General features: G+C 42.0%; 1 protein-coding gene across 2 annotated transcripts in view; it reads left to right on the top strand.

The window, feature by feature from the left end:
- Window positions 1-25,678, top strand: part of fanci (FA complementation group I) — a 99,304-nt gene that overhangs the window by 58,476 nt on the left and 15,150 nt on the right. For both annotated transcript variants that reach the window (XM_033050313.1, XM_033050314.1), the window contains exons 23-33: window positions 1,341-1,502; window positions 4,597-4,776; window positions 5,535-5,701; window positions 8,589-8,668; window positions 8,849-8,965; window positions 12,401-12,452; window positions 12,977-13,104; window positions 16,713-16,781; window positions 18,838-18,934; window positions 21,518-21,702; window positions 24,080-24,136. In XM_033050313.1, coding sequence (XP_032906204.1) covers window positions 1,341-1,502; window positions 4,597-4,776; window positions 5,535-5,701; window positions 8,589-8,668; window positions 8,849-8,965; window positions 12,401-12,452; window positions 12,977-13,104; window positions 16,713-16,781; window positions 18,838-18,934; window positions 21,518-21,702; window positions 24,080-24,136 — 1,294 coding nt within the window. The remainder of the gene's footprint in view (window positions 1-1,340; window positions 1,503-4,596; window positions 4,777-5,534; window positions 5,702-8,588; window positions 8,669-8,848; window positions 8,966-12,400; window positions 12,453-12,976; window positions 13,105-16,712; window positions 16,782-18,837; window positions 18,935-21,517; window positions 21,703-24,079; window positions 24,137-25,678) is intronic.

Genomic DNA, 25,678 nt, shown 5'->3' on the forward strand with positions numbered 1-25,678 from the left:
TCCCGCCCTTGCCTCATCCACCCACAACCTGCCTGAAATTCTGTTCCACAGCTCCAATCACCTCCCAGGCACCTAAAACAATGAAAGGTAGACACAAAATGCTGGAGTAATGCTTCTTCCTGCAACCTTTGACGTCCTTACGAATCAAGAACCTATTAAACTATGTTTTAAAAATACCCAATGACAGCCTCCACAGCCGTTTGATTCACCATCCTTTGGCTAAAGAAATTCCTAATTTCCATTCTAAAAGTACGTCTTTTTATTCTGATGCTGTGCCCTCTGGTTCGAGATTCTCCCATTACTACAAAATGGACTTTTCCACGTCCATTCTACCCAAGTTTTTCAGTAGGTTATTATTCAGTATGTTTCAATGAGAACCCCCTCATCCTTTGTACTCCAGCGCGTATAGGCCCAGAGCCATGAAATGCCCCTCATATATAACCCAGTCATCCCCAGGATCATTCTCATAAACCTACTCTCTCCAACGCCAGCACAATGGGGCCCAAAACTGCTCACAATATTCCAAATGTGGCCTGCCCAGCACCTTGTAAAGCCTCAGTATTTACATCCTTGCTTTTATGTTCTAGTCCCCTCAAAATGAATGTTAGCATTGCATTTACCTTCCTTACCACTAATTGACCTTTTGGGAATCCTGCACCAGCAGTTACCAGGCCCTTTGCATCTCCAATTTCTGAATCCTCTCGCTATTTAGAAAATAGTCTATGCCTTTATTCCTTCTACCAAAGTGCATGACTGTATACTTTGGTATGCTGCATTCCATTTGCCACTTCTTTGTCTACTCTCCCAACCTGCCCCAGTCCTTCTGCAGAGTCCCTTTTCCTCAACACTACCTGCTCTACCACTTATCTTTATATTGTCTGCAAACCTGGCCAGCAAAACCATCAATTCCATTATCCAGATCATCAACATATCAACAAGTAGCGGACCCAACACACATGCCATCTGAGAACCACTAGTCATCGGCATCCAACCAGAAAAGGCCCCCATATTCCCACCTTTTGCCTTTTGCCTGTTAGCAAATCTTCTATCCGTGCCAGTACCTTTAATACCATAAGCTCCTTTCTCGTTTAACAGCCTCTCTTGTGACACCTTATGAAAGGCCTTCCTAAAATCCATGTAAACAGCATCCACTGACTCTCCTTTTTCTATCCTTCAAATTCAGGTAATACTGACTAAAAAGACATACCACAAACCGAAAGAATTGTTAGCACACTGCACAACGATGAATTAGTGTACCATTAAATTTTTTCAGTAAACGATTTAATTGCTTTCTGGATCTCATCATAACATCTAAGATTTTATTTATTGTCTTCTTGTAGTACAAACCGATTTGAAGATGTCATAAGTCTCTTCAACCGTTACCACAAACTTTCTGAACTTCTGAAAGAGAAATCTGGAAAAGGCAAATCCCTCTCATCCAATAAAACAAAGAGCCTCCTGACCTTCAGTTTTGTATCCAGCTTGCTGACTGCACTTTTCAGGTAACGTTGATCTTTGTAGTGACCCTCCAATGTAGAAGCTTCTGCTGGCATACTTGGTTATGAATGAGAATTTACCATGCTATGGAATGATGCACTTTATGCTGTGTTATGTACTCGCATTTATACAGAAACTGATGCTGGGGGAATGAAATGTTAGCAATGCAATGCTAACATTATTTCGAGAGGACTAGAATATAAAAACAAGGATGGAATGCCGAGGCATTATAAGGGACTGGTCAGACTGCATTTGGAGTATTGTGAGCAGTTTTAGGTCCCATATCTGAGGAAGGATATGCTAGTGTGGAGAGGGTCCAGAGAATGATCCCAGGGATGATTGGGTTTGACAGCATTGAGCCTGTACTCGCTGAGTTTAGAAGGATGAGGTGGGACCTCATTGAAACTTATAGTGAAAGGCCTGGATAGAGTGGATTTGGAGAGAATGATTCCACCAGTGGGAGAGTCTAGGACCAGAGGCAATAGGCTCAGAATAAAAGGACATACCTTTAGAAAGGAGATGAGGAGAAATTTCTTTAGTCAGAGGGTGGTGAATCTGTGGAATTCATTGCCACAGAAGGCTGTGGAGGCCGTCAATATATATTTTTAAGGCAATGATTGATAGATTTTTGATGGGGTGTCGGGTTATGGGGAGAAAATAAGAGAATGGGGTTGAGAGGGAATGATAGATCAACCATGATTGAATGGCGGAGTAGACTTGATGGACCGAATGGCCTAATTATGCTCCTATAACATGAATTTGTGAATGTTATATAGTTTAACAGTGAAGATTTTCAAAACAACACAATAACCTTTACACAAGATTTCAACACAATAACCTTTTCAAACCAACACAATACACAATAATATTTTGTGGGGAATATGTCACATTTCTGGAACTGCTGCTGTTGCTCTAAGGTAAGCACATAGGATGATTGCAGCAAATTTGCTGTGGAGTTGCCACTAGCTACAGGAAGCCCAAATCTCCAGGAGCTGATGGCACTGAATTTAGCAATCACGGACCTGTGTGTTATGAAGAACTGCATCATGATTTGGCAATTTCTATCTGATAAATTCTTATATTTAATAGATTAGTGCATAATCAAGATCTCTGAATAAAATCTCAGAAATGCTTGTGAATGAAATTGGAAGGTGTGGTAGGTTAGAAACTGGAATAAAGAAAATTGAACTGCACAATTCTACCTGGAATATTAATCTTTCTCTTCGCTACTCACAGTATAATCATGTTCATTTTACTACAAATTACTGTTTCTTGTTTTCAACTTCACTTTTGATAATTCCACTTATCGTGATGTTTCTGATTTAGGAAAACATGAACAGTGTCAGAGTAAATGATATGAAAATGCCATTATTTCCTAGTTCCTAAAGTATTATATCCTTTTTCAGCTGACGTGTGTCAAGGGTCTGTCCCGCTGCGGCGACCTAATTGGCGAGTTTAGAAGAATTTGCCCTTGACTCATACTCGCAGCATGGTCGACACGAGGTCCTAGGAGGTCTTTGTAACTCTCCTTTATGCTCGAGAGTAGTCCCCGCGTACTCTAGGCCTCAGCTAGGCCTCAGCTAGGTTTTTTCAACATGCAGGGTTAGGGTCTGTGGTCGGGTGAACACAGTTCCATAGATGAGGATAGTTGTCTTGATTCGTGGTAAAATGGCTCCTATCACATAAATTACTTTAGTTTAGTTTAGAGGTACATCATGGAAACAGGCCCTTCGGCCCACTGGGTCCACACCGACCACTATTTATCGAACTTTCGCAAACATTCCCTACGCACTTGGGGGACAATTTTACAGAGGGCTATTGGCCTACAAACCTGCATGGATATGGACCTTTTGGCCTGCCGTGCCTGTACTATCACCTGTTCACACTAGTGCAACGAATGAGAATGTGCAAACTACACTGACAACACCCAAGGTCAGGATCGAACATGGGTCTCTGGCACTGTGAGGCAGCAGCGCCACCTGCTGTACCACTGTGCCACCCTGTTGAAGCTCAAAGCTGGGGATGACATGTACAACAAGAAGCAAAGGGCAGAATATTGAACCTTGTGGATCCCCAGTGGCAACAGCCATCTGTCACAAATAAAGCCTCATTACTGGCCTCAGCCTGAACCCTTTCCCTTCACACACAGCTTACCTTTTTGGTCCCAATAAGCCTTGCTCTTCTTTTTGCTGTCTTATGTCTTATAAAACATCTGGATTTTCCTTGACTTTACCAGACAAATTTTTTATGTGTTCTCCTTGATTTGTTGACTAATTTCAGGTCTCTGCTTTCTATATGTTCTATAGTATTAAGTTTTCAGTATATGACAGAAGCCTATAGTCTAAAGACGGCATTGGAGGTCAGGTTTTGGGGTATGTTTAAAGCAGAGATTGATAGGTTCTTGACTAGTAAGGTCTTCAAAGGTGAGGGGGAGAAGGCAGGAGAATGGGATTGAGAAGGAAAATAGATCAGCCATGATCGAATGACGAAGCAGACTCAATGGGTCAAATGGCCTAATTCTGCTCCTAGGGCTCATGGTCTACGAGAGGCCTTCACAATCTGATCCTGGCTTAGCTAACATCATGTGCATAGAGCTTTTCTGGTTTGTGGCTAATGATGAGGAACTGAAATCCAGCTTAGTTTTACTTTCTCTCCACTCACTCACAAGTACCAGAATCAATTCTAGGAATCCAACGTATTTGTGTATTGAGAACACCCAATTCAACATTCAGTGAGCATTCTAACATCAAACATTTATGTCTGCAAGAATAATGTTCAAGGATAATGCTTTTACTTGCTAGTCCATTAGGTATTCAGCATTTATTTGTTTGAAAGCTCCTGTTATGTTCAGTATTTGCTGACCTTTGTCCAGAATCAGGAATATTGGGAAAGGAGTGAGCTGTTTAGTCCCTTCTGGGCTTCATCATTCACCTAGATTAGGACTGATTCGAACATTTAACTTCCTTTGTAATATATCTCTTGAAACTGTTAACTACTTAAAAAAAATTTGGAATCCCAGTCACAAAAAAAGATCAATTGACTGCACGTACTAAAGATTAGATATTATAATTTTCTAAAAATGTTGATAATTTATTTCAGAGATAATGCACAGAGCCACGAGGAGAGTTTGTCTATCCTGCGGTCTAACAACGAGTTCATGCGTTACACTGTAAACATGGCTCTGCAGAAAATACAGCAACTTGAGGAGACTGGACATGCAGATGGACCAGATGGGCAAAACATCGAGAGAACATTCAAATATCTCTGTGACATTACTCGGTAAGACATTATTAATCCATATCCACAGAATCCAGTAATCTTGCACTTTTTTTTTTGATAAATGCTTTCTTAATTATCTTTGACTTTTACCAGTAGTAAAAAAAGGCTTTTTACGCTGAATACATACTGAACTTTTTTTTCATTTATTATATTGTTTACAGGGTACTATGTTTCATATTATGTTGTGCTGCTGCAAGTTTAGTTTTGTGTAGAGATACAGTGTGTAAATGGGTCTTTCGGCCCACCGAGTCCGTACGGACCAGCAATCCCCGCACACTAGGTACAATTTATACCAAGACAATTAGGCTATAAACCTGTACGTCTTTGGAGTTGATGAGGAAGCACTCGTAGTCGGGATCGAACCCGGGTCTCTGGTGCTGCAAGCACTGTAAGGCAGCAACTCTACCGCTGCACCACCGTGTCAACCTGTAAAAATTTAATTGTTCTGTTCAGGAGATATGACAATAAAACGCTCGTGACTCTTGCCTCTTGAAATATCTGGTTTTATTGAGAATTTAACTGTATTTTTTAATTGTCTTATACTTAAGTATCAACATACCTGAATGTGTAAATTTGTAGACACAAAATGCTGGAATAACTCAGTGGGTCAGGCAGCATCTCTGGAGAAAAGGAATAGGTGATGTTTTGGGTCGAGACCCTTGTGTAAATTTGTAATTGGTTTCAACAAACTCAAGGTTTCTGATGTAGAGGATTAATGTGATGTCTGTGGTTACCTACATTTATTTACTGCACGGCAGGGTGCTGCTATGGAGATATACGTCAATTCCATCAGCAGTGGAAGAATCTGGGAAGAAAGAGAAAGGGAGAACTATATCATTACTATGTTTAGAGGGATTACTGCGCATATTTAACGCAATGCAACATCGATATCAGAACAAGATTCAACAATTCTTCAGTGCAATAGGTTAGTAGATATCGCCATGATTTTTATTGCCTGAGACAAACTTTAAGAATTATGAAACAGTAATACCACATGGGTTGCTATCTAATGGAGGTTCTAAGCCATGTGAGAGACAGACTGGATCTGACAGGTGAGGATATATTCGGTCTATAAAATCCGGTCAGATGTTGGAATCTTCTTAATGAACTAACACATGTACATTACTTCAGACTATTGAATTTAATATTATTCAGCAGAATAATAGAACAAGCAAATTAGTTCCCATAATAGAGTCTCTTCATGACCTGTATATATGGATTTCCAAGTGTGCTACACATTTTTAACAATGATCATCAGGTTGATGGGCAACATTTAGCATGTTACAGCTTTGGTCCACGTACTGTAAGTCACCACTCTTCTGAGAACTTTTACACTTAAAGGAAAATGGTAACTAAATGCAGCAATGGGAAAATGTGCAAAAATAAGACAGTATGTTTGTGATTGTACATTATATTTTGTTAAGTGATTCATTAATATTAAAATGTCTGATACTAATGAACAGAATGACCACTTGACTGACAGTTTCCACTTGGTTCAGTTCAAAAGTGTTCTTGTGTTCTGAAGGTTATGGGCTCAAGCTCTAATTGAGCAGGTTTGTGATATTGGGAGGAAACTTCTGTTGTTCTTTCATTTCATCATTATGTACATTGAATATATGTGCATGTCTGAGTATGTGGTTTTGTTATTCCTAAATCACAAGTATAGTCTTGTTTTAGCACATTGTCCCATTGCTGCATTTTAGTTTAGTTTAGAGATACATCTTCACCCACCGAGTCCGCACTGACCAGCGGTCCCTGCACATTTCCACTATCCTACACACACTAGGGACAATTTACATTTATACCTGTATGTCTTTGGAGTGTGGGAGAAAACCCAAATGGTCACAGGGAGAACGTACAAACTCCGTATAGACAACACCCAAGAGCGGGATCGAACCCGGGTCTCTGGCTCTGTATGGCAGCAACTCTACCGCTGCACCACCGTGCTGCCCATGGTTACGATCGGTTACCATTTTCGTTTGTAAGTAAAAGATCTCAGAAGAGTAAGTAAAAATTCTCAGGAGAAGATGGGTCAAAGGTGTAACATGCTAAATGTCTTTTTTCACACAGACAGTGATGAATCTCTGGAACTCCCTGCCACAGAGGGTAGTCGAGGCCAGTCCATTGGCTATATTTAAGAGGGAGCTAGATGTGGCCTTTGTGGCTAAGGGGATCAGAGGGTATGGAGAGAAGGCAGGTACGGGATACTGAGTTGGATGATCAGCCATGATCATATTGAATGGCGGTGCAGGCTCGAAGGGCCGAATGGCCTACTCCTGCACCTAATTTCTATGTTTCTATGTTTCTAAATGGTGCCCCTAAACCCGATGATCATTGTTGGGGAAAATGTAGCATACATCTTGGAAATCCATAAATACAGGTTGTCCCTGGGTTACAAATTCCCAACTTAATATTAGATTCAAATGTCTGATTATTAACTCCATTTATGAACTATGGCAATAGATGTGGCCCGCCATCCGCTCACAGACATGGGCCCTGGCCCCTATGCAGAACAAGGTAGACGACTCCAAGTCTAGCCTCTCACGTGCCTCTGTCCTGCACGAGACCCCACCCTCCTGCCAATCTAGTTTAAACCCTCCCAAGTAGCATTAGCAAATATTCTCGCTAGGATGTTGGTCCCCCTCCAGTTTAGGTGCAACTCGTCCCATTTATACAGGTCACCCCTGCCCTGGAAGAGATCCCAATGATCCAGAAATCGGAAACCCTGCCCCCTGCACCAACTCCGCAGCCACACATTAATTTCCCCTATCTTCTTATTCTTACCTTCACTAGCATGAGGTACTGTAAGCAATCTTGAGATCACTGCCCTGCAGGTCCTGTTTTTCAGTCTTCTGTCCAATTCCGTAAACTTCGTGTTGCAGAACCTCCTTCCTCTTCCTACCTATATCATTTGTGCCAACAAGCACAATAACCTCCGGCTTCTTCCCCTCACGCTTGAGGATGCCTTGCAGCCACTCTGAGATGTCCTGGACCCTGGCACCAGGGAGGCAACACACCATCCTGGAGTCTCTCCTGTTGCCGCAGAATCTCCTGGTCGCACCTCTGACTTATCGAGTCCCCTACCACTATGGCTCTGCCTGACATCACTCTTCCCCGTTGAGCCTCAGAACCAGGGTTGGAGTCCCAGCCCTGACTGCCACTCAATCTAGTCGTGTCGTTCGCTATTACTCCAGCACGTTGTGTCCTTTACTATTTGATTTGATTGGATAGCAACCAATAAAAAGCTTTTCACTGTCCCTTGATACACGTGACAATAATAAGCCTAAACAGGGTCATGGCGTCAGACCACAGAAACAGGCCCTTGAGCTGAACCTTCATGCCGACCAAAATGCCATGTACACTAGTCCCATTTACCCGTGTTTCATCACAATTCTTCATAAACCTTTTTCAATCCATGTTACCTGTCCAAATGACTCTTAAAATATTTTTATTGTAGCTGCCTCAACCACTTCCTTTGGCAACCTGTTCCATATATTATTCCTGTGTTTGAGAATGAAGAATATTATTGTGTCAGTGTAAAGGAAAGCTTGCTCGGTGTTGAGCCTTTGGTTAATCTGATGGAAAAAGTCTACATCTTCTTTCCGGTATCTGGTCTGGAAATATTTGAAAGGGTATTATGAAGGGAGGTGGGCATCTGGCTAGCGTTTGAAGGAAGCTGGAGGTACATGATGTTCCCTTCGGTTTCTTGAAGACTCGTTAATGAGAAGAGTTGTCAGCAGTGCTTGTTGAACACTAATCGTTTTGGATAGGAAGAAATGGAGAATAAAATGTTTTGTGCATTTTACATTTAGATGTGACGAGTGATGGGGAGGAAGAGCAGGAGATCGTCAACATTACAGAGAAAGCAGCTTTCCACATCAGACAGTTTCAAGTAAGTCGCACTGCTTTTAAATTAAGACCATTTATCTTCCTGTAGCATGATTGTACCCCTGCAACAATCTGTGGTAAATATATCATATTTATGGTTCTAATTGTGAGCGCGTGATTACCCTTTAATGTGAACAGCAAATGGAAAATAAAAAGATTTCTGTTCTGTTCCATTTGCTGTCAGAGATCCCTTGTGACACAGCTGAGTGGAGATGAAGAGGATTTTAACAGCAAGGAAGCGCAGCTTTTAGTGAGCATACTGTCAACACTCTCTCGGCTATTAGAACCGACATCTGAACAAGTATGTAAACATTAAGTTTGACAGCTGTTTCCAGTTTCTCGCCAGTGAGTTTGAGAGTCGTACAAAAAGTACATTTCTATTTTCATTATTCTTTGTGATCAAGGAGATGCATTTTACAAATAGGGAATGAAACGCTAACATGTCACATCTAGTGCAACCAGAGGAAGCGATTTTCTCTGTTTAACCTAATCTTAACATTCTGCATTAGTTGTGGGTTAAGGAGAGTGATCACTCTTCCAAATTTGTGAAGATTTTCTGTCTCCCACATGAGCCAAATTAATAATCAAATATAATTGCCTTGTTAAGGCAATTGCAAGTGCTATAGCCATACACTGCTGAGGAACTGGAATCCAATACCAAGCATGTTTTATGTAAGCCACATACATAATAGAGGAGTTTTAATTTCATCTTCCGGTTTGGTGTTGAATTCTGCAGTTTGGGGGTGCATATTCACAGGATCACCCAAAGAAAGTATTGTGTGCGTGTGTGTTTATGTTTTTCCAGAAATTACATTCCGTGTATGTTTTAGATGTGGTCGAGCATCACTATTGTTGAAACACGGTGGCGCAGCGGTAGTGTTGCTGCCTTACAGTGCCAGAGACCCAGGTTTGATCCTGACTATGGGTGCTGTCTGTAAGGAGTTTGTACGTTCTCCCCATGACCTGCGTGGGTGTTCTCCAAGATCTCTGGTTTCCTCCCACACTCCAAAGACATTCAGAGTTGTAGGTTAATTGGCTTGGTAAGATTGTAAATTGTCCCAAATGTGTGTAAGATGGTGTTAGTGTGCGGGGATTGCTGGTCAGCGTGGACTCAGTGGGCCGATGAGGCTGTTTTCGCGCTGTATCTCTAAAGTTCTAAAGCCATTTTACCCATCGTCTACTCTGCCATTCAGTCATAGCTGATCTATCTTTCTCAACCCCATTCTCCTGCCTTTGCCCCATAACCCCTGACATCCTTACCAATCAAGAATCTGTCAATCTCTGCTTTAAAAAATATCCATTGACTTGGCCTCCACAGCTGTCTGTGACAATGAATTCCACCGATTCACTACCCTCTGAGTAAAGAAATGCCTTCTCGTTTCCTTTCTAAAGATATGTCCTTTTATAATGAGGCCATGGCCTCTGGTCCTAGAGTCCCACTAGGGGAACATCCTCTCCACATTCACTCTATCCATGCCACTCAGTAAGTTTCATTGAGATCCCCCTCAACCTTCTAATTACTGCAGCGAGTACAGGCCCAGTGCCTTCAAACTAAACTAAACTAAACAAAGAGAATCAGACTTTCTGTAATTGAGTACGTATCACATGAGAGAGATACGTGACTAAAGAGTGCTTTCATAGGTCAGGGCAGTGAGTACAAGAGTCAGGATGCCATGATGCAGATTTAGAGTGTTTGCTTAGGCCGCATTTAAAGTATGTCCTGTAGTTCTGGTTGCCCCATTACAGGAAAGATACCGAGGCTTTCGAAAGAGCACAGAGAAGGTTTACCAGAATGATGCCTGGATTAGTGAGTATTAGCTACAGGATAAGATCGGACAGATGGGCTGTTTTCTCTGGAATGCCAGATGTTGTGGGAAGACCTAATAGAAGTATATAAAATTCTGAGAGACATGGATAGGCTTAGACGGTCAGAATCGTTTTTCCCAGGATGGAACAGTCAAATACTAGTGGGCATAGCTTTAAGATGAGAGAAAAGTTTAAAGGAGATGTGCGGGGAAAGTTTTATACACAGAGGGCGGTGTGCCTGAAAGGTGCTGCATGGGGTTGGTAGTTGAACCAGATTCATGAGTGCCATTTAAGAGACTTGGCTAGGCATATTGATATGCCTAAGGGAGGGATGTGGGTTATTTGCAAGTAGATAATTGATGGTCAGCATCATGTTTGGCACAGACTTTGTGGGCCGAAGGGCCTGTTATTGTGATGTACTGTTCTATGTTCTAAGATTCCCAATAAATTGACGAGTAACAGATTGTTTTTAGGCTCTTATAAAATCTTCCCAATGGCAGGAGTGATGCTCTGCCCTAAGAAATTATTAAATGTTAATTGATTTGATATGATATTGGGATGGCACTGTTCATCTTCCAAATTTATGTTTGCCTATAATGATAACATTAGGTTAATAAGGCTGCCATAGCCCTGTCTTTCAGCAGAATTTCCTGATTAACCTTCCAAGACGAAAGCCCAATGGTATCTGAACAAAGTGGAAATGTGGGGTGAAACCTAAACAGTTCCATTTCATGTAGATCCTTATGTACACTAGATACTCGTGTATAACTTATTGTTGTGCCACGGCTTATGTGACATAAGAGCAAGCGAAGAGAACCGAGTAGACCATGGTGCCCCTTGGGCCTTCTCAATCGTTCACAAAGATTGCAATAGAGCGCCAACCAAACTTGCATTCCTGCCCATTTTCCATGTGTTCTGACTTCTCCCCCTCTGTGCTTAAAGATATGTTGATCACATCAAATTTTCATATTACCGTACAACTTCCAGCCATTCGGTAAATCGAGTCAATGTCAGCTCAGGACAATCTTATAAATCTATCCCCCACTTACCCTCCTGTCGCACGTGCCCATTAACACCTGATTCTTCCTTCAACCTTCCTCAGTAGGGATAACATAGAGGAGCCAATTAGCCTAACAACTAACATGCCTTTGGAATGAAGGTGGAGCACACCGGGGGAATCTCATGATCTCACCAATAACCTTTAAAGTTGCATTGAAACTTTCCATCTTTTCTACTCAATACCCATTGCAAATAAAGAGCTATGTTCGATTTGCCTTCCAAATTAATATTCATCATCTGATCATTATCTCTCAGTGGTTGGGAAATCCAAAGATTCACAACTGTTTAATAAAGAAAAGTATTCTTGGCTTTGTTCAAAATTGAATCCTTCATCCCGTGACTATTTGCCAGCCCCTGCTGTGTTCTGGTATCTTTGCTAAGTTTGGCATCTGTTACCTAGTGTAAAGTGAGACTGACGATGGTTGTGGTGATACCTGTCCCCCATTGTCTTTTATCCGTGGATAATTGCTGTGATTTCGTTTAAGAAACCACAAAGAAAATATTCTGCTTACAGTTATTTTTTTAATGGATAATATACAGAGAAGAAATAACTTGGAAAACAATGAAGTGCTTAAGAAACATAATTTCGACAATGACAGTAAATAATTTCACAAAAGTAGTCACGAACTAGGTATTCCTAGAATTACAGAGCTGATTAATAAGTCTTTCTGTGCATTAAATATGTTGCTATGGCAATGCAACGTTCCTTTGGTATCCAGTTAGTTTTATTATATTGGAAATGAAAAGGGTAAAAAAAAGGTCTTGGATTTTTAATAAAATGTGTGGAAATATATTGCAATCCAAGATGCGTCAAATGAAAAACGGAGCATTGATTATCAATTGAATGACGTGGGCTTTTTTTTCCCGATAGTTTGCTCAAATGTTGACGTGGACAATAAAGATTTGCAAGGAAAATAATCTGGGTAAGAACATCTCAAAGACTTATCTGTGAAGTGTAATATTTGGAGGTTAAAAAAAATGAAATGAATTACCTGTACATTGGCATTTGTAAAAAAATTAAGATTTCAAGTGAGACTTAACAATGTAGATCACATCAATGTGGGGGGCTGCTGCCTTAAGTTTTGTTTTATTAAATGTGAATCTGTAATGGATTTATTATTTCTTTCTGCAGATAACAGTTGAGGATAAATAAAATTAATGAATAAATTTGCAGATATTTCCGATGGCTAACTTGCCATGAAAAGAATATATATTTATTTTGTTTTCTGTAACGAGGCTGGTGCATGTAAGATTTTAAGCACATTGATGTCAAGCAAAACCAGTGACATTTTTTTGATCTGAAAAAGGTTCTCAGTGAAACAGAATGTTGGATATATGCATTAGCGATCAGGTTTCCACCCAAACAGTCGTCAAATGTTCTGAGAGAATTAGCAACATTTTAAGTAGACATTAGCTATATTACAGTAAAATTTTGTTGGATCCACAGAAGACGTGCAGTTCTGTAAAGGTTTGATGAACATGTTGTTCAGTCTCTACGTCCTGCGCAAGAGTCCAGTGAGTTTGCTCCAAGAGCTGTCTCGAGATGTCCACAGTCGCTTGGGTGATATCGATCAGGTATTAACCACGCTGGGGAAGAATGGAACATAATAGATCCTTTTGAGCCCGTTGAACCATTTTTCATCCAGTGCAAATAACACAATAGGAAAAACCTTGGTTTTGTTGTGGATAGAAATTAACTGACCGTGTACTCTTGATGTCACATTGATGAAACTTCAATTGGGCTTTAAGATTAGGCGGCACAGTGGCGCAGTAATAGAGTTGCTGTCTTACATTGCGAGGGATCCGAGTTTCTTTATGGGTGCTTGTCTATACGGAGTTTCTACATTCTCCCCGTGACCGGTGTAGGTTTTTTCCGGGAGCTCCGGTTTCCTCCCACACTTGGGTCTGTAGGTTAATTGGCTTGGTATAATTATAAATTGTCCCTAGTGTGTGTAGGATAGTAATAGTGTGCGAGGATCGCTGGCGGGAGTGGACTCGGTGGGTCGAAGGGCTTGTTTCCGTGCTGTATTTTCAAACTAAACAAAAAAAATTAAAAGCAGACAACTGGAAACCAAAAAGAGAAGTTTTGCATTGTTCTCACCATAACCGTTTGATAAAGCATGCGATAATTTAGTTTCTATTAAAAATTAATAATGGTGTCTATTTGTTGGGCATTTTTATACCACAAATTCGGCAAAAACTTCATCAAATCATATGATGGTTCAGATTATGTGGCAGTACTGACAAAGATCATGATTGCATATTGTCTGACCATTTGGATATCCACCATGGCTTACAGCTCCAAATTATGTTCCTGGATGTTAGCCTTAGGTTTAGCCACAGTTAAATTCTCTATCAACAGGAATAGAGAACTACTGATTTTACAGGATATAAGCATTCCTCAAAAATATAGTGCGTGGTTACAATGGGGAGGATTGAGTTTTTAAAAAAAAACTGATTTATCTATCTTAATCCTCCAATTTTACCACGCTTCACTCCCCACCCCCTCTCTGTGCGCCATCCAGATGCACAACCATTTCGACCATTATCCTGCCACCATCCTCTTCCCCCTCATGTCCCCTTCTGACTTCACTTTTCATGCCTTTTCCCTCTTTATCATTTAGCCATTTGTTTTCTTTCCATCTCTGGCCTTTGTCCACCCAATTGCCAAACAAATCCACCTCACCAGTATCCACCTATCATATACCAGGCTTCGTCCCCGCCCTCGCGTCTTTTCTCGCTATCCCCCGACTACAATCAGTCCGATGAGGGGTCCCGATCCATAAAATCGCCTATCTCTCCCTTGCAGAGATGTTGCCTGACCCGATGAGTTATTCAACACTTTGTGGCTGATGGAAATCTATATTTGTCTCCTTTGTTTAAATAGCTTCACTCATACCGCATGGAAATAGGTGTTTCAGTCCATTGAGTCCATACTGACCATTAAAATAATCTGATTCTAATGGACCCCAGTCCCATTTTATTCTCCCTGATTCACCCATACAGGCAGCAATTTACAGTAGCTAATTATCCTGCCAACCCACATGCCCTCTTGATGTGGGAGGAAAGGGCCCAGAGGAAACCAAGGTGGACAAAGGGAGAATGTGCTATCTCCACAGAGATTAACTAGGTGCAATGTTTCCAAGGCATGGCAAGTGCTCCTTAAGATGACGACATACATTCCAATCATTACTGTCCTAATTGTCTTTACCCATCTTAACAACGTAAATATAGTTACTGCTCTCTTTCTCTAACATCCCCCCCCTACAATCAGTCTGAAGATGAGTCCTGACCTGAGCCATCGCCTGTCCATGTTCTCCAGAGATGGTGCCTGACATTGTCTTAGTTTTTACACAGTATAAAGATTGCCCAAGCTGATTGAGTCATGTAGAGTCATACAGTGCGAAAACAGGTCCTTGGGCCCAACAAACCCCATCTACACTAGTCCCACCTGCCTGCGTCTGGTCCATGTCACTCTAAACCTATCCTATCCATGCACGTGTAAATGTTTTTTAAACTTTGCGATAGTAACTGCTTCAACTACCTTCTCCAGCTGCTCGTTCCTAACATCCACATGTGCACAAAAAAAAAGTTGCCCCTCAGGTTCCTATTAACTCTCCTCCGAAGAGTTGGGATTTAAATTGAATTGAGGGGTGGAATGGAAGCAATCAAATAATTTCTGCTGCATGTCTATTCTTTGTTGAAAGTAAAGTGTGATCAGTTCATGACTTAAGAATGCTGTAGTGTTTGTGCCCAATGCAAATAATCAAATGGAAAATTAACCAATTTTATTAAATTATAATAATGTAATATTAAAGCAAATTCAGCGCTTTACTAGGGTTCCTGATATGGTCTGCAAATAAAATCTATTTATTAAGCGGTTAGTAGAAGCTAGATTTTTAGAGATCATGACTGAATAACGCAAGTGTGTTGCAAAGAGGACCATTTTCCAGCACACTAGCATTATAACTAACATAATTTTAGAAAATCGTTTAGTTTATTGTCAAGCGTATCAAGGTACGGTGAAATACATGAATTTGCATTTGTTTAGTTTAGTTTAGAGATACAGCGCGGAAACAGGCCCTTCGGCCCACCGAGTCCACACCGACCAGCACATTAACACTACCCTACACACACTGTAGGGACAATTTTACACATACACCAAGCCAGTTAACCTACAAACCTGTACGTCTTTGGAGTGTGGGAGGAAACCCACGGGGAGAACGTACAAACTCCGTACAGACAGCACCCGTAGTCGAGATCGTACCCGGGTTAGCGGCAGTGCAATTGCTGTAAGGCAGCGACTCTACCGCTGCGCCACCGTGGCCCCCTATTTCCATTTGTGAATTAGGAATTAATCTCACTGTTAATGCAAGATCTGTGGATTTAAGGAAATCTGTGTAAGAGGAATAGAATTTTTTTTGTACAACGTATTTTGGGAAAGAGTGATTAGGACTAGTCAGAAGATCCTAATCCTTTTCTAAATATCTCACGCAAAAATCAGAATCCAAGCATACTGACTGAAATATCGGTGAGCAACTTTGCTATTTTCATCAAGTAGAGCCACAGATTCTGTGTCAGCCAATTATTCAAATAAAATTCAGATTGTAAATCTTGCCCAAATTAGTCCAAGAAAGTTTTTTAACATCATCACCTAATCGTCACCAATAACCTTGCGCAATTTCACAGACTATGTTGATTCTGGTAAAATTAAGATATTCCAGTCCCTCGGATGGATATTTTTGTGACTATACCTCCTCTCGAGGGGGTTACGATGTAATTGGTGAATTAAGCATTTAGAACCAAATGGTTGAAATGAGAAAAACAGATTTTGTCATCCTGCTTGCTCCTTCCATGAGACAGTAGATGGGACTCCCTCACTGTCTTCCACGAGACTGTGAAGGAGTCCATGAGCATGGACTCCCTCACAAATTGTATTCAGCTGAAGGAAGATTCATCTTCCCTCTCCCTCGGATAATAAAAAGGAAATCTTATTTAAAAAATTGCATGTTCTAAGGATATGCTTCTATGAATAGTTTTATAATTTCTCTAGAACTTTAAAACATTTATTTTTGATATTATAACAGTAGCAATGCACCCTACATTATTTATGTTTGAATGATTCTTGTCCTCCATTTTGTGTGAACTCATACATAACCATGTTGCTTGTTTGACTTCCCTAGGACATTGAAATCGAGGAACAATCCCATTTTGCCATGGTGAACTCGAAGACTGCTGCTCCAACTGTGGTGGTATACACACTGTAGCCGGCTCTTTGGGAAATAACTACCTTTTGCTGTACTATTTAATAGCGAGCACTGAGAAAAAACTGATGAATAAGTGAGAAAAGCTATCGAGAATAAGTGGTTTTGTTTTAAAGAGACTTTTGAGATAAGAGAGAGAGACAGAGAGATTGCAAAGCAGAATTTCCTTAAAGATATTTTCACCTGACAGTTGTGAAGGTGAGCTTGTTGTGCAATGCTGAGATTTCATAACAGCTTGCGAGAATCTTGATTCATTCTTCCCCCGCTCTGCCTTGGTAATGCAACTGTTTATTCTTCTTTTGGCATTGCAGTATTAGTTTAAATTGTCTTTGTTAAAGTTTAGTTCTTGGTCTAGTGCTGCCGTAACACTAGTAAGGCTGCATTTCTTGCGCCAGCCTGAATATCCTGAGAATGTCGGAGTTTGTCCATTGGAGTTGCCACAAACTTTATTATGGTGCACCACAGTACGATAGATAGTGAATTTTATGGGTGCTGTTTGTGTGGAGTTTGTACGCTCTCCCTGTGGCTGCGTGGGTTTTCTCCACGTGCTCCAGTTTCCTTCCACATTCCAAAGACGTATTGGTTTGTAGGTTAATTGGCTTCGGTAAGTTGTAAAATTGTCCCTTGTTAGTGTGGACTCAGTAGGCCGATGGGTTGTTCCCCGCTGTATCTCTAAACTCTAAAGAATACAAACGTGAACAAGTATAAGTGTTGTTAAATCAGAATTAAAAATTGCTGGAAATACTCAGCAAGCGAGTCACTTGTTCCACCAGATACGGAGAGAAAAACAGAGTTCATGTTTATGGATGACGTCCTTTTGTCAGATCTTTGAAAGCTTAAATGACATATCAGATGAAAATGAAGAGAAAGGAATTGAGGTATAAAGAAAAGGGGAGGAGCGGTGGTGCAGCGAAAGGGAGGAGAAATTAAACAACAATGATCGTATCAGGCTAAAGAGAGTTGCAATGTGACAGGTAAATAATTAAAATACACGTCTGGAGCAGGCCTGAATAGGAGAGCCAGGAATTTGAAAAGGGAAATTCTGTAAATCAGAAATAAAAATATTGCAGCATGGTGGTGCAGCGGTATTGCTGCCTTTCAGCGGCAGAGATCCGGGTTCAATCCTGACAATTTGTGCTGTCTGCATAGAGATTGTATGCTTTCCCCGTGACTGCGTGGGTTTTCTCCGGCTGCTCTGGTTTTCTCCCACACTCCAAAAACAAACAGGTTTGTAGGTAAATCGGTTTCGGTAAAAATTGTAAATTGTCCCTAGACAATTGTCTAGCCGGCGTGGACTCGGTGGGCCGAATGGCCTGTTTCAGAGCTGTATCTCTAAAACTAAAAACGAATGCTGTAAATATAATCTGAGCACAGAGGATCTTTTTAACACATGAGAAGTTAAGATGTGTATTGCATTGCTTTAAAGGTGGAACCAGGCATAATCATGGCTTTTATAGGTGAATTGAAATTAACTTACTGGGCACAGGGAAAAGGAGTAACTAGATTAAATTTATAATAAGCAGGCTTTGATATAATGGATCAAATGCCCACATTTTACGATTCTGTGATTAAAATGCAGCAGTTCAACAAAAATAAAGAAATTTTGTTGCAAAAGCTGAAAATATTCAATTTGTTCCACGTGTCCCTCACCCAAATTCCCCTCCTGCTGAAAACACATCTCCCTTTCGCAGTCTGTCAAAGGGTGGCAGACCCATAACGTTGACTGCTTCTTTTTCCACGGATGCTGTCTAACTTGCTGAGTTTTACCTGTATGTTCTGTTTTTGTTCCAGCAAGTCAGGCGGTCTCATTGCTAATTTTCTCCATTCCCATTAAACATCATCAACCTGAAACATTGACTTGGTTTCCCCTTCCCCAACTGCTGCCTGGCCTGCTGAGTATTTCCAGCATTTTCTGATTTTCTCTCTGATTTCCAGCATCTGCTAATTTCTGCTTTTCATTTTATGATGGTTTGAGTTAAACCAATGAATGAAACTGAATATTTAGGAACCAGAATTAATATTTGATGTACTTTTTCTTTTACAGCAGCTCATTTTGTCCCAAGTGGAGAAGGTTTTGGAAGAAGTAGATTGGCTTATTACAAAACTGAAGGCCCAGCTGAGTTCTGACAGAGTTCTGACAGGTAGGAGACTATGAACAGCAAGTGGCTTCATGATGCCACAGTGTAACACAGGAGTAGTATACAAGCTCAGCTAAGTGCATAACTGAACAGTGAAATAATATCAAGCTTTAATCATGTTGGTTATCTTTTGGGGCGGCACAGTGGCGCAGCAGTAGAGCTACTGCCTTACAGCGCCAGAGTCTAGAGTTGATCCTGACTACAGATGCTGTCTGTGTGGACTTTGTATGTTCTTCCTGTGACCAAATGGGTTTGCTCTGGTTTCCTCCCACATTCCAAAGGCGAACAGGTCTGTATGTTAATTGGCTTCGGTAAATTACCCCTAATGTGTAGGATGCGAAAGTGGGATATCAGAGAACTGGTGAAAGGGTGATCGATGGTCGGCGTGCACTCGATGGGCCAAAGGGCCTGTTTCCACACTTTATCTCCTCAGTAAACATCCTCAAGCTCCCTCTACAATAATAAGGGAAGCAATTACATTAATCTCATTGCAATAACTTTTTGTTTGATTAGATAAAAAGGATGATGAAAGGGTATTTTAAAGCAGATTGATAGGTTCTTGTTTAGTAAGGGCAAAAAATGTTACGGGGAGAAGGCAGGAGAATGGGGTTGAGAGGGAAAAGTAAATTGGTATCGAGTGATGGAGCAAACTTGACATGCTGAATGGCCTAATTCTTACGGTCTGATGTTTATTTAGGCTGCTAGGTATGATCTGAAAATAAAGTATACATATCTTAGACAAAAAAATGAAACTTATTTCCATTCCCCTCCCTGATTAAAATTCAGAAAGCATTGAGTTATGTTGGGTCTGGGTTTCATTGTTTTCGCACATCCTTACATCGCCTATGTATCTGAAGGAAGGAACTGCAGATGCTGGTTGTACTGAAGATAGACACAACATGCTGGAGTAACTCAGAGGGACAGGCAGCATCTCTGGAGAGAATTCCTTCTCCCCAGAGAGGCTGCCAGTCCCGCTGAGTTACTCTAGAATTTGGTATGTATTCATTTTGTCTCCACAAGGCATCCTGGGCCTCATCCAGTTCCTTTAACTCCTTTCCCTCCAGCTGATAATAACCCAGCTTGCTCTCCTGGCCCCAGCGTGCAGCTGCTAATGGTTTGGTACCCTCTGGTGCTTTTCCTATCCCTTTCGTCAATTCCCCTCTTTTCATCTGTCCTCGATCCAATTTCTCTTTTCTCTTTACTCTTTGAATGTGCTTGCAGCTGCCTAAATGCTCATAACTTTTCTAGAACAACTTGTTCTTCTCCCACTAATCAAGTTTCCCCACCTGCTGGAAAAGGCCTTAGCAAAGTTACACGTGTAATTGTGATCACGGCAAACTCCGTTTTTCTCTCTCTCTCTCTCTCTCCCTGGAACTTTGACATCGTTGACACCAAAGATTATAGAGGAACGTTCCTCTAGAATCTTTGGTTGAGACTATTTTTCGCCATTGCCTAGCTGGATGGGGCTGTACTCTGTTTCATTCTTAGCTAGAGAATCAGTGCCTTCCATCTCCCCATCTCTTTCACCTACTTTCACCCTACAATCCTGAGAGACTCCTCCAAATCTATTGTCCCTTATGCATCCCCTTGATTGAAATTTGCACTTTAGTCAACCTTGCTGCTGAGGTTCCAGTGCCTGGAATTTCTTTATTATTTCACCTTTCCTTCCTCTTTTCCTACACTCCAGGACAAAACAAAAATCCCAGCTCTCATCTTTCCTCATAACTCAAACCTTCCTGTCCCAGTAACATCCATGTGAATCGTTTTTCTTGCACCTTCACTCTGCATAACTGTGACCAATTCTGTAACTTTTCATTCCTCTAGTTTTCCTCGCCCCCCCCCCCCCCCCCCCCCCCCCCCGACTCTCACTCTGAAGAAGGGCCTCGACCCGAAATGTCACCTATACTTTTTCTCCAGAGATGCTGCCTGGCCCGCTGAGTTACTCTGGCATTTTGTGTCTATCGTCGCTGTAAACCTGCTTTAAAAATACCCGCTTTAAAAATACCCAATGGCTTGGCCTTCACAGCCTTCAGTGGCAACGAATTCCACAGATTCACCACCAACTGACAAAAGAAATTCCCCCTCATCTCCTTTCTAAAGGTGTGTCCTTTTATTCTGAGGCTGTGCCCTCTGGTCCTAGACTCTCCCACTAGTGGAACCATCCTTCAGTAAATGTGGAGAGAAGGGTTTTGACCCGAAACGTTGCCTGTTTCCTTCGCTCCATAGATGCTGCCTCGCCCGCTGAGTTTCTCCAGCACTTTTGTCTACCTTTGATTTTCCAACATCTGCAGTTCCTTCTTAAACTCTCCACATTTACTCTATCCAGGCCTTTCACTCTTCCAGTGCCAGCACGAGAATGAATCGTCATATTCTGAAATATATTGTTCTCCGCTGGGTATTATGTGCTTTTAGATCGTGAGAAAGTGTTGTGGGAGCTACGCTGTACGGAATCAGTGGTTTGGTAATACCTTACCACAAGCTGGAGGTGACTAACCTGGCAAGACTGTCAATGCCACCAGGAAAGGAGGTAAAGGCAATTGTTCTTAGTAAATTAGCTCACCAGTATTTTTTCCCCTCTATTTATAGATGAGAGCTCTCAAGGATCAACTACAAGAGAACCTGTTGAGAAAGCCATCATCCTTCAGCTGGGCACTCTGCTGACTACGTTCCATGAACTGATACAGACATCCATTCCGTTGGGAGGCTGTGTGGACATTCTCTTGAAGGAGATGGGCAAAATGTATAACATTCTCACCTCATTAGTAAAATACGTAAGTACGCAGAACTGTTTAGTTTGTTGCCACGTGTACCGAGGTACAGTGAAAAGCTTTTTTTGTTGCGTGCTGTCCGGTCAGCGGAAAGACTGTATGTGATTACAATCGAGCCATTCACGGGTAATGAAATAACGTTTAGTTCAATGTAAAATCCGACTAAAGATGAGTCCAAGGGTCTCCAACGATGTCAGGTCAGGATTGCCCTCTAGTTGGTGATAGGATGGGTCAGTTGCCTGATAACAGCTGGGGAGAAACTGTCTCTGAATTTGGAGGTGTGATGGCCTTGATTATTTCTGATGCACTGGACCATAATTACAATGTACATTTTAAGGATGAATTTTCTCTTCTTGTGCTCAGAATTATATGGGACGGTGGAGAAAACAGAAGTAAATTGAAAGGTGAATCACCGTATAATAACCGCCAGGATGTTGCCATGAATGAAGGGCTTTACTTACAAGATGTTGAAGGGCCTGGGATTATTATTACTGGAACATAGGAGGCTCAGGAATGACCTTATCAAGGTTTAGAAAATAATGGGCTAGATCGAGCCAGAAGCTTATGGGAGTAAATTTAAAGGAGATCTGAAGGGCACGCTTTTCACACATCTGGATATGTGGAACGAACTGCCAGAAGAAATGGTAAAGGCAAATACAATTAGGGTGGTTAAAAGGCATTTACATAGGAAAGGAGAAGAGGGATCTGGGCTTAGATCGGAGTTAGCATAAATCGGCATCACAGTTGGCATGGGTGAGTTGGGCTGAAAGGCCTATTTCTATGTTGAATAGCTGTGACTTAATTAACTCTCTGACTTGATTAAGGTGAGGGGGGAAAGACTTAATAGGATACTGAGAGGCAACTTTTTCCACAGAGGGTGATGGTTGTATGGAACGAGCTGCCAGAGGAGGTAGTTGAACCAGGTACTATAAACAACATTTAAAAAGCATTTGGACAGGTACATGTATAAGAGAGGTTTAGAGCGGGTGGGACTAGTGTTGATGGGGCATCTTCATCGGCATAGGCAAGTTCTGTCGAAGACCCTGTGTTTCCATGTTGTACGATTCTAACATCATTCAATCACAGGGTGAGCATGTGATTGGGTAGAACTTATATTGAAAAGTTATGCCCCTGTCCCACTTAGGAAACCTGAACGGAAACCTCTGGTGACCTTGCGCCCCACCCAAGGTTTCCCTGAGTCGCCAGAGGTTTTGGTCACTCGCCTGGAAAGCTTCCACCGAAGCGTGAGCTGCATCTACTGACCAAAGATCCTACAGGATCTTTGCTACCGACCGCACACACACACACACACACGCACACACACACGCACACACTCACACACACACTCACACACACACTCACAAACACATCGCGAAGGTGGGGGTCAGGGACAGCGGAGGAGCGCTGTCTGCGCGATGAAGAGGAAGTTAAACGGTTGCCACAGAGCACGTTAAGTCCTTTGGAGAGCGTGGGAGGGAGGGAGAGAAGAGGAAAGAATGACAGAGAAGGGGGGGGAGAAGGAGTGGAGACAGTTTTAAGAAGTTTAATACGGTTAGCGGGCAATTTACCTTCCGGCGGATCTTCTAGGTCCTGAAAACCAAAGATCCTATAGAATCTTTGCTGAAAACTCCAATGAGCCAATCAAAATGGCTGGTCAGCGAAGGAGATTGCCTTTGACTGCCTGTAAGTAAATAGCGACCCCACTCCACTGGCTTCGACCAAACGGCAACCTATTTTTAGTCGAAGCCGGTTTTGAATTTGTTGAAATAATCGCAGGAACATAGAAGAAGCCTCGACTGCACGGAAACCACTTTCAACCATTAGGGAGAGTGACCAAAACCTCCGGGAACCTCACGGAAACCTTGGGTAGGGCGCAAGGTCACCAGAGGTTTCCGTTCAGGTTTCCTAAGTGGGACAGGGGCTTAAGATCCATTTATTATCCAGTTGGCAAACGCACAAAGCGTGTTCATACGTGAAATGAGTTGTGTGCCTTTACAGTCTTTGGTTGACATTATTTTTCTGACTGGACAATTGCAATGAGTTTAATCAACCCACCATCATCTCTTTCCAGCACCAAACACAGTCGAAAAATCCCTCTCACATTGGGAATCAATCCAGCTTTGTTTCATTGTTTCTTTGGTGTTTTATGAAGGAAAAGAAGAATCCATTTTCCTTCCCCTTATGCACCAGTTGACCAAATTAAGTATGGTTTAGAAAAAGGCTGATGTTGGAAACATTATTTTACTTTGCTGGCATTACAGAAAGGTTTTTTTTCTAAATGCCTGCATTGTAATATTCTTGGCTCAAACAGGATTGAGGGGAGGGGAGTGAAATTAACCTTGTTACTGAGTAAATTATACATTTTTTGTACCCCCACCAGTACATCCATGGTTACACAACAAATGCTGCACATCTTCCTGCAAGATTTGAGAAATTAGTAAGTAATTAGCTGCTGATTTATTCTGTGTAACTTTTTCTGAGGGGAGGGGATAATTAATATTCTGCATTAAGTCCCTCCCATCAGATTGCTGGTAGACCATTAAGCCTCTCTACATTCCACCTATGTTGTTAGATCATCACCAATTTCCAGTCCAGTTTTATTTATGAATCTTTGTATCCCTCATTAAACTTTCAGTTCATTTCACCTCTCTGGAGTGTAAGAGTTCAAACTCTCCACCACCACCTCTGCAACAGAAGTGCTACCTGATTTCACATTATCATCTCCACAGATACTGCCCGCTGAGTTACTCCAGCATTTTGTGTCTATCTTCACTTCTTAACGGTCTGGCTCCAATTTTAAGATTTTGTTATGGTCTCACTAAATAAGTAGTTCTTCTGTATCTAAAATATCCAGTCCCTTTATCATCTTAAACACCCCGGTTTGACTTATCTCATAATTAAAATTAAGAAATATCAAGAAGTTGATATGCAACCTGAGAAAGACGCAGAGAGCTAGAGTAACTCAGTGGCTCAGGCAACATCTCTGGAGAACATAGATAGGTGATGTTTTGGGGGAGAAGGTTGCTGCTGCCGCCAGCACCACCAACAGCACCAGTAGCTCCAGCGGGCGCCCGGCCTGGCCATAGCCAGCAGGAGCCCATCCACAGACTCTCTCTCCGACCAGGACGACTCCAGCAGCAGCAGCTCCAAGTCACCCGTCTTCGAGCACGGCCGGCGGCTGCCCATCTTTTAGCAGGATCTGGGTGTCGGATTGAGGGGAGGGGGGTGGAGGTGGAGGGCTGCCGGCCAACCCGGCGCGACAGGCAGAGCCAAGCTGAAGCCAGCGGCTGCGAGTCCAGGGCCGCCCCGCCAGCCCAAGGCCACCCCGGACAGGGATGGGACACCGGGGAGGGGACAGGGATGGCCAACAGCAACTCAACAGCACCCGCAGCGACGGAGAGCTGGGCCCTACCCCGACCACGGACGTAACGCAAGCCTGCACACAATGCAGCACCACCGTTGCCGAGACTGTTTTTCGCTTGTGACCTACGACCTGGGCATGCGCAGTCGGAATACCGAACTTGCTTATTAACTTGATGTTTTTTAAAGTATAAAGTTTGTTATTTGATGGCAAATGTGAAGCATGGTGTAATTTGCAATTTTGTTATCTGGATTTATCTCCCTTTGGCAAATGACAAAGTCAAAATTCATTTAATAACTGTTTTCCTTTATGTTTAATGCAATATATATCGAATTTAGTCCTATGTTTTAGTTTGTGAGAGGATCAGTTGCTGAAAATATCAATGTTGCATTTTCTTTTACAAACTGCTACCACCTGAGGGCAGCAAATCAATGCACTGCTAATTTGTGTGCAGCAAATGAATACTGCTAGTTGGTGGAGATGTTTGAAACAAGCTGCTTGATGTTCACAGGGCGGCACAGTTCGTAGCTGGTAGAGCCTCTGCATCACAGCGCCAGAGACTCGCGTTTGATCCTGTCCTTGGGTGCTGTCTGTGTGGAGTTTGCACGTTCTCCCTGT

Source organism: Amblyraja radiata, chromosome 34 (assembly GCF_010909765.2).
Source record: "Amblyraja radiata isolate CabotCenter1 chromosome 34, sAmbRad1.1.pri, whole genome shotgun sequence".
In the NCBI taxonomy this organism is placed as follows: domain Eukaryota; kingdom Metazoa; phylum Chordata; class Chondrichthyes; order Rajiformes; family Rajidae; genus Amblyraja; species Amblyraja radiata.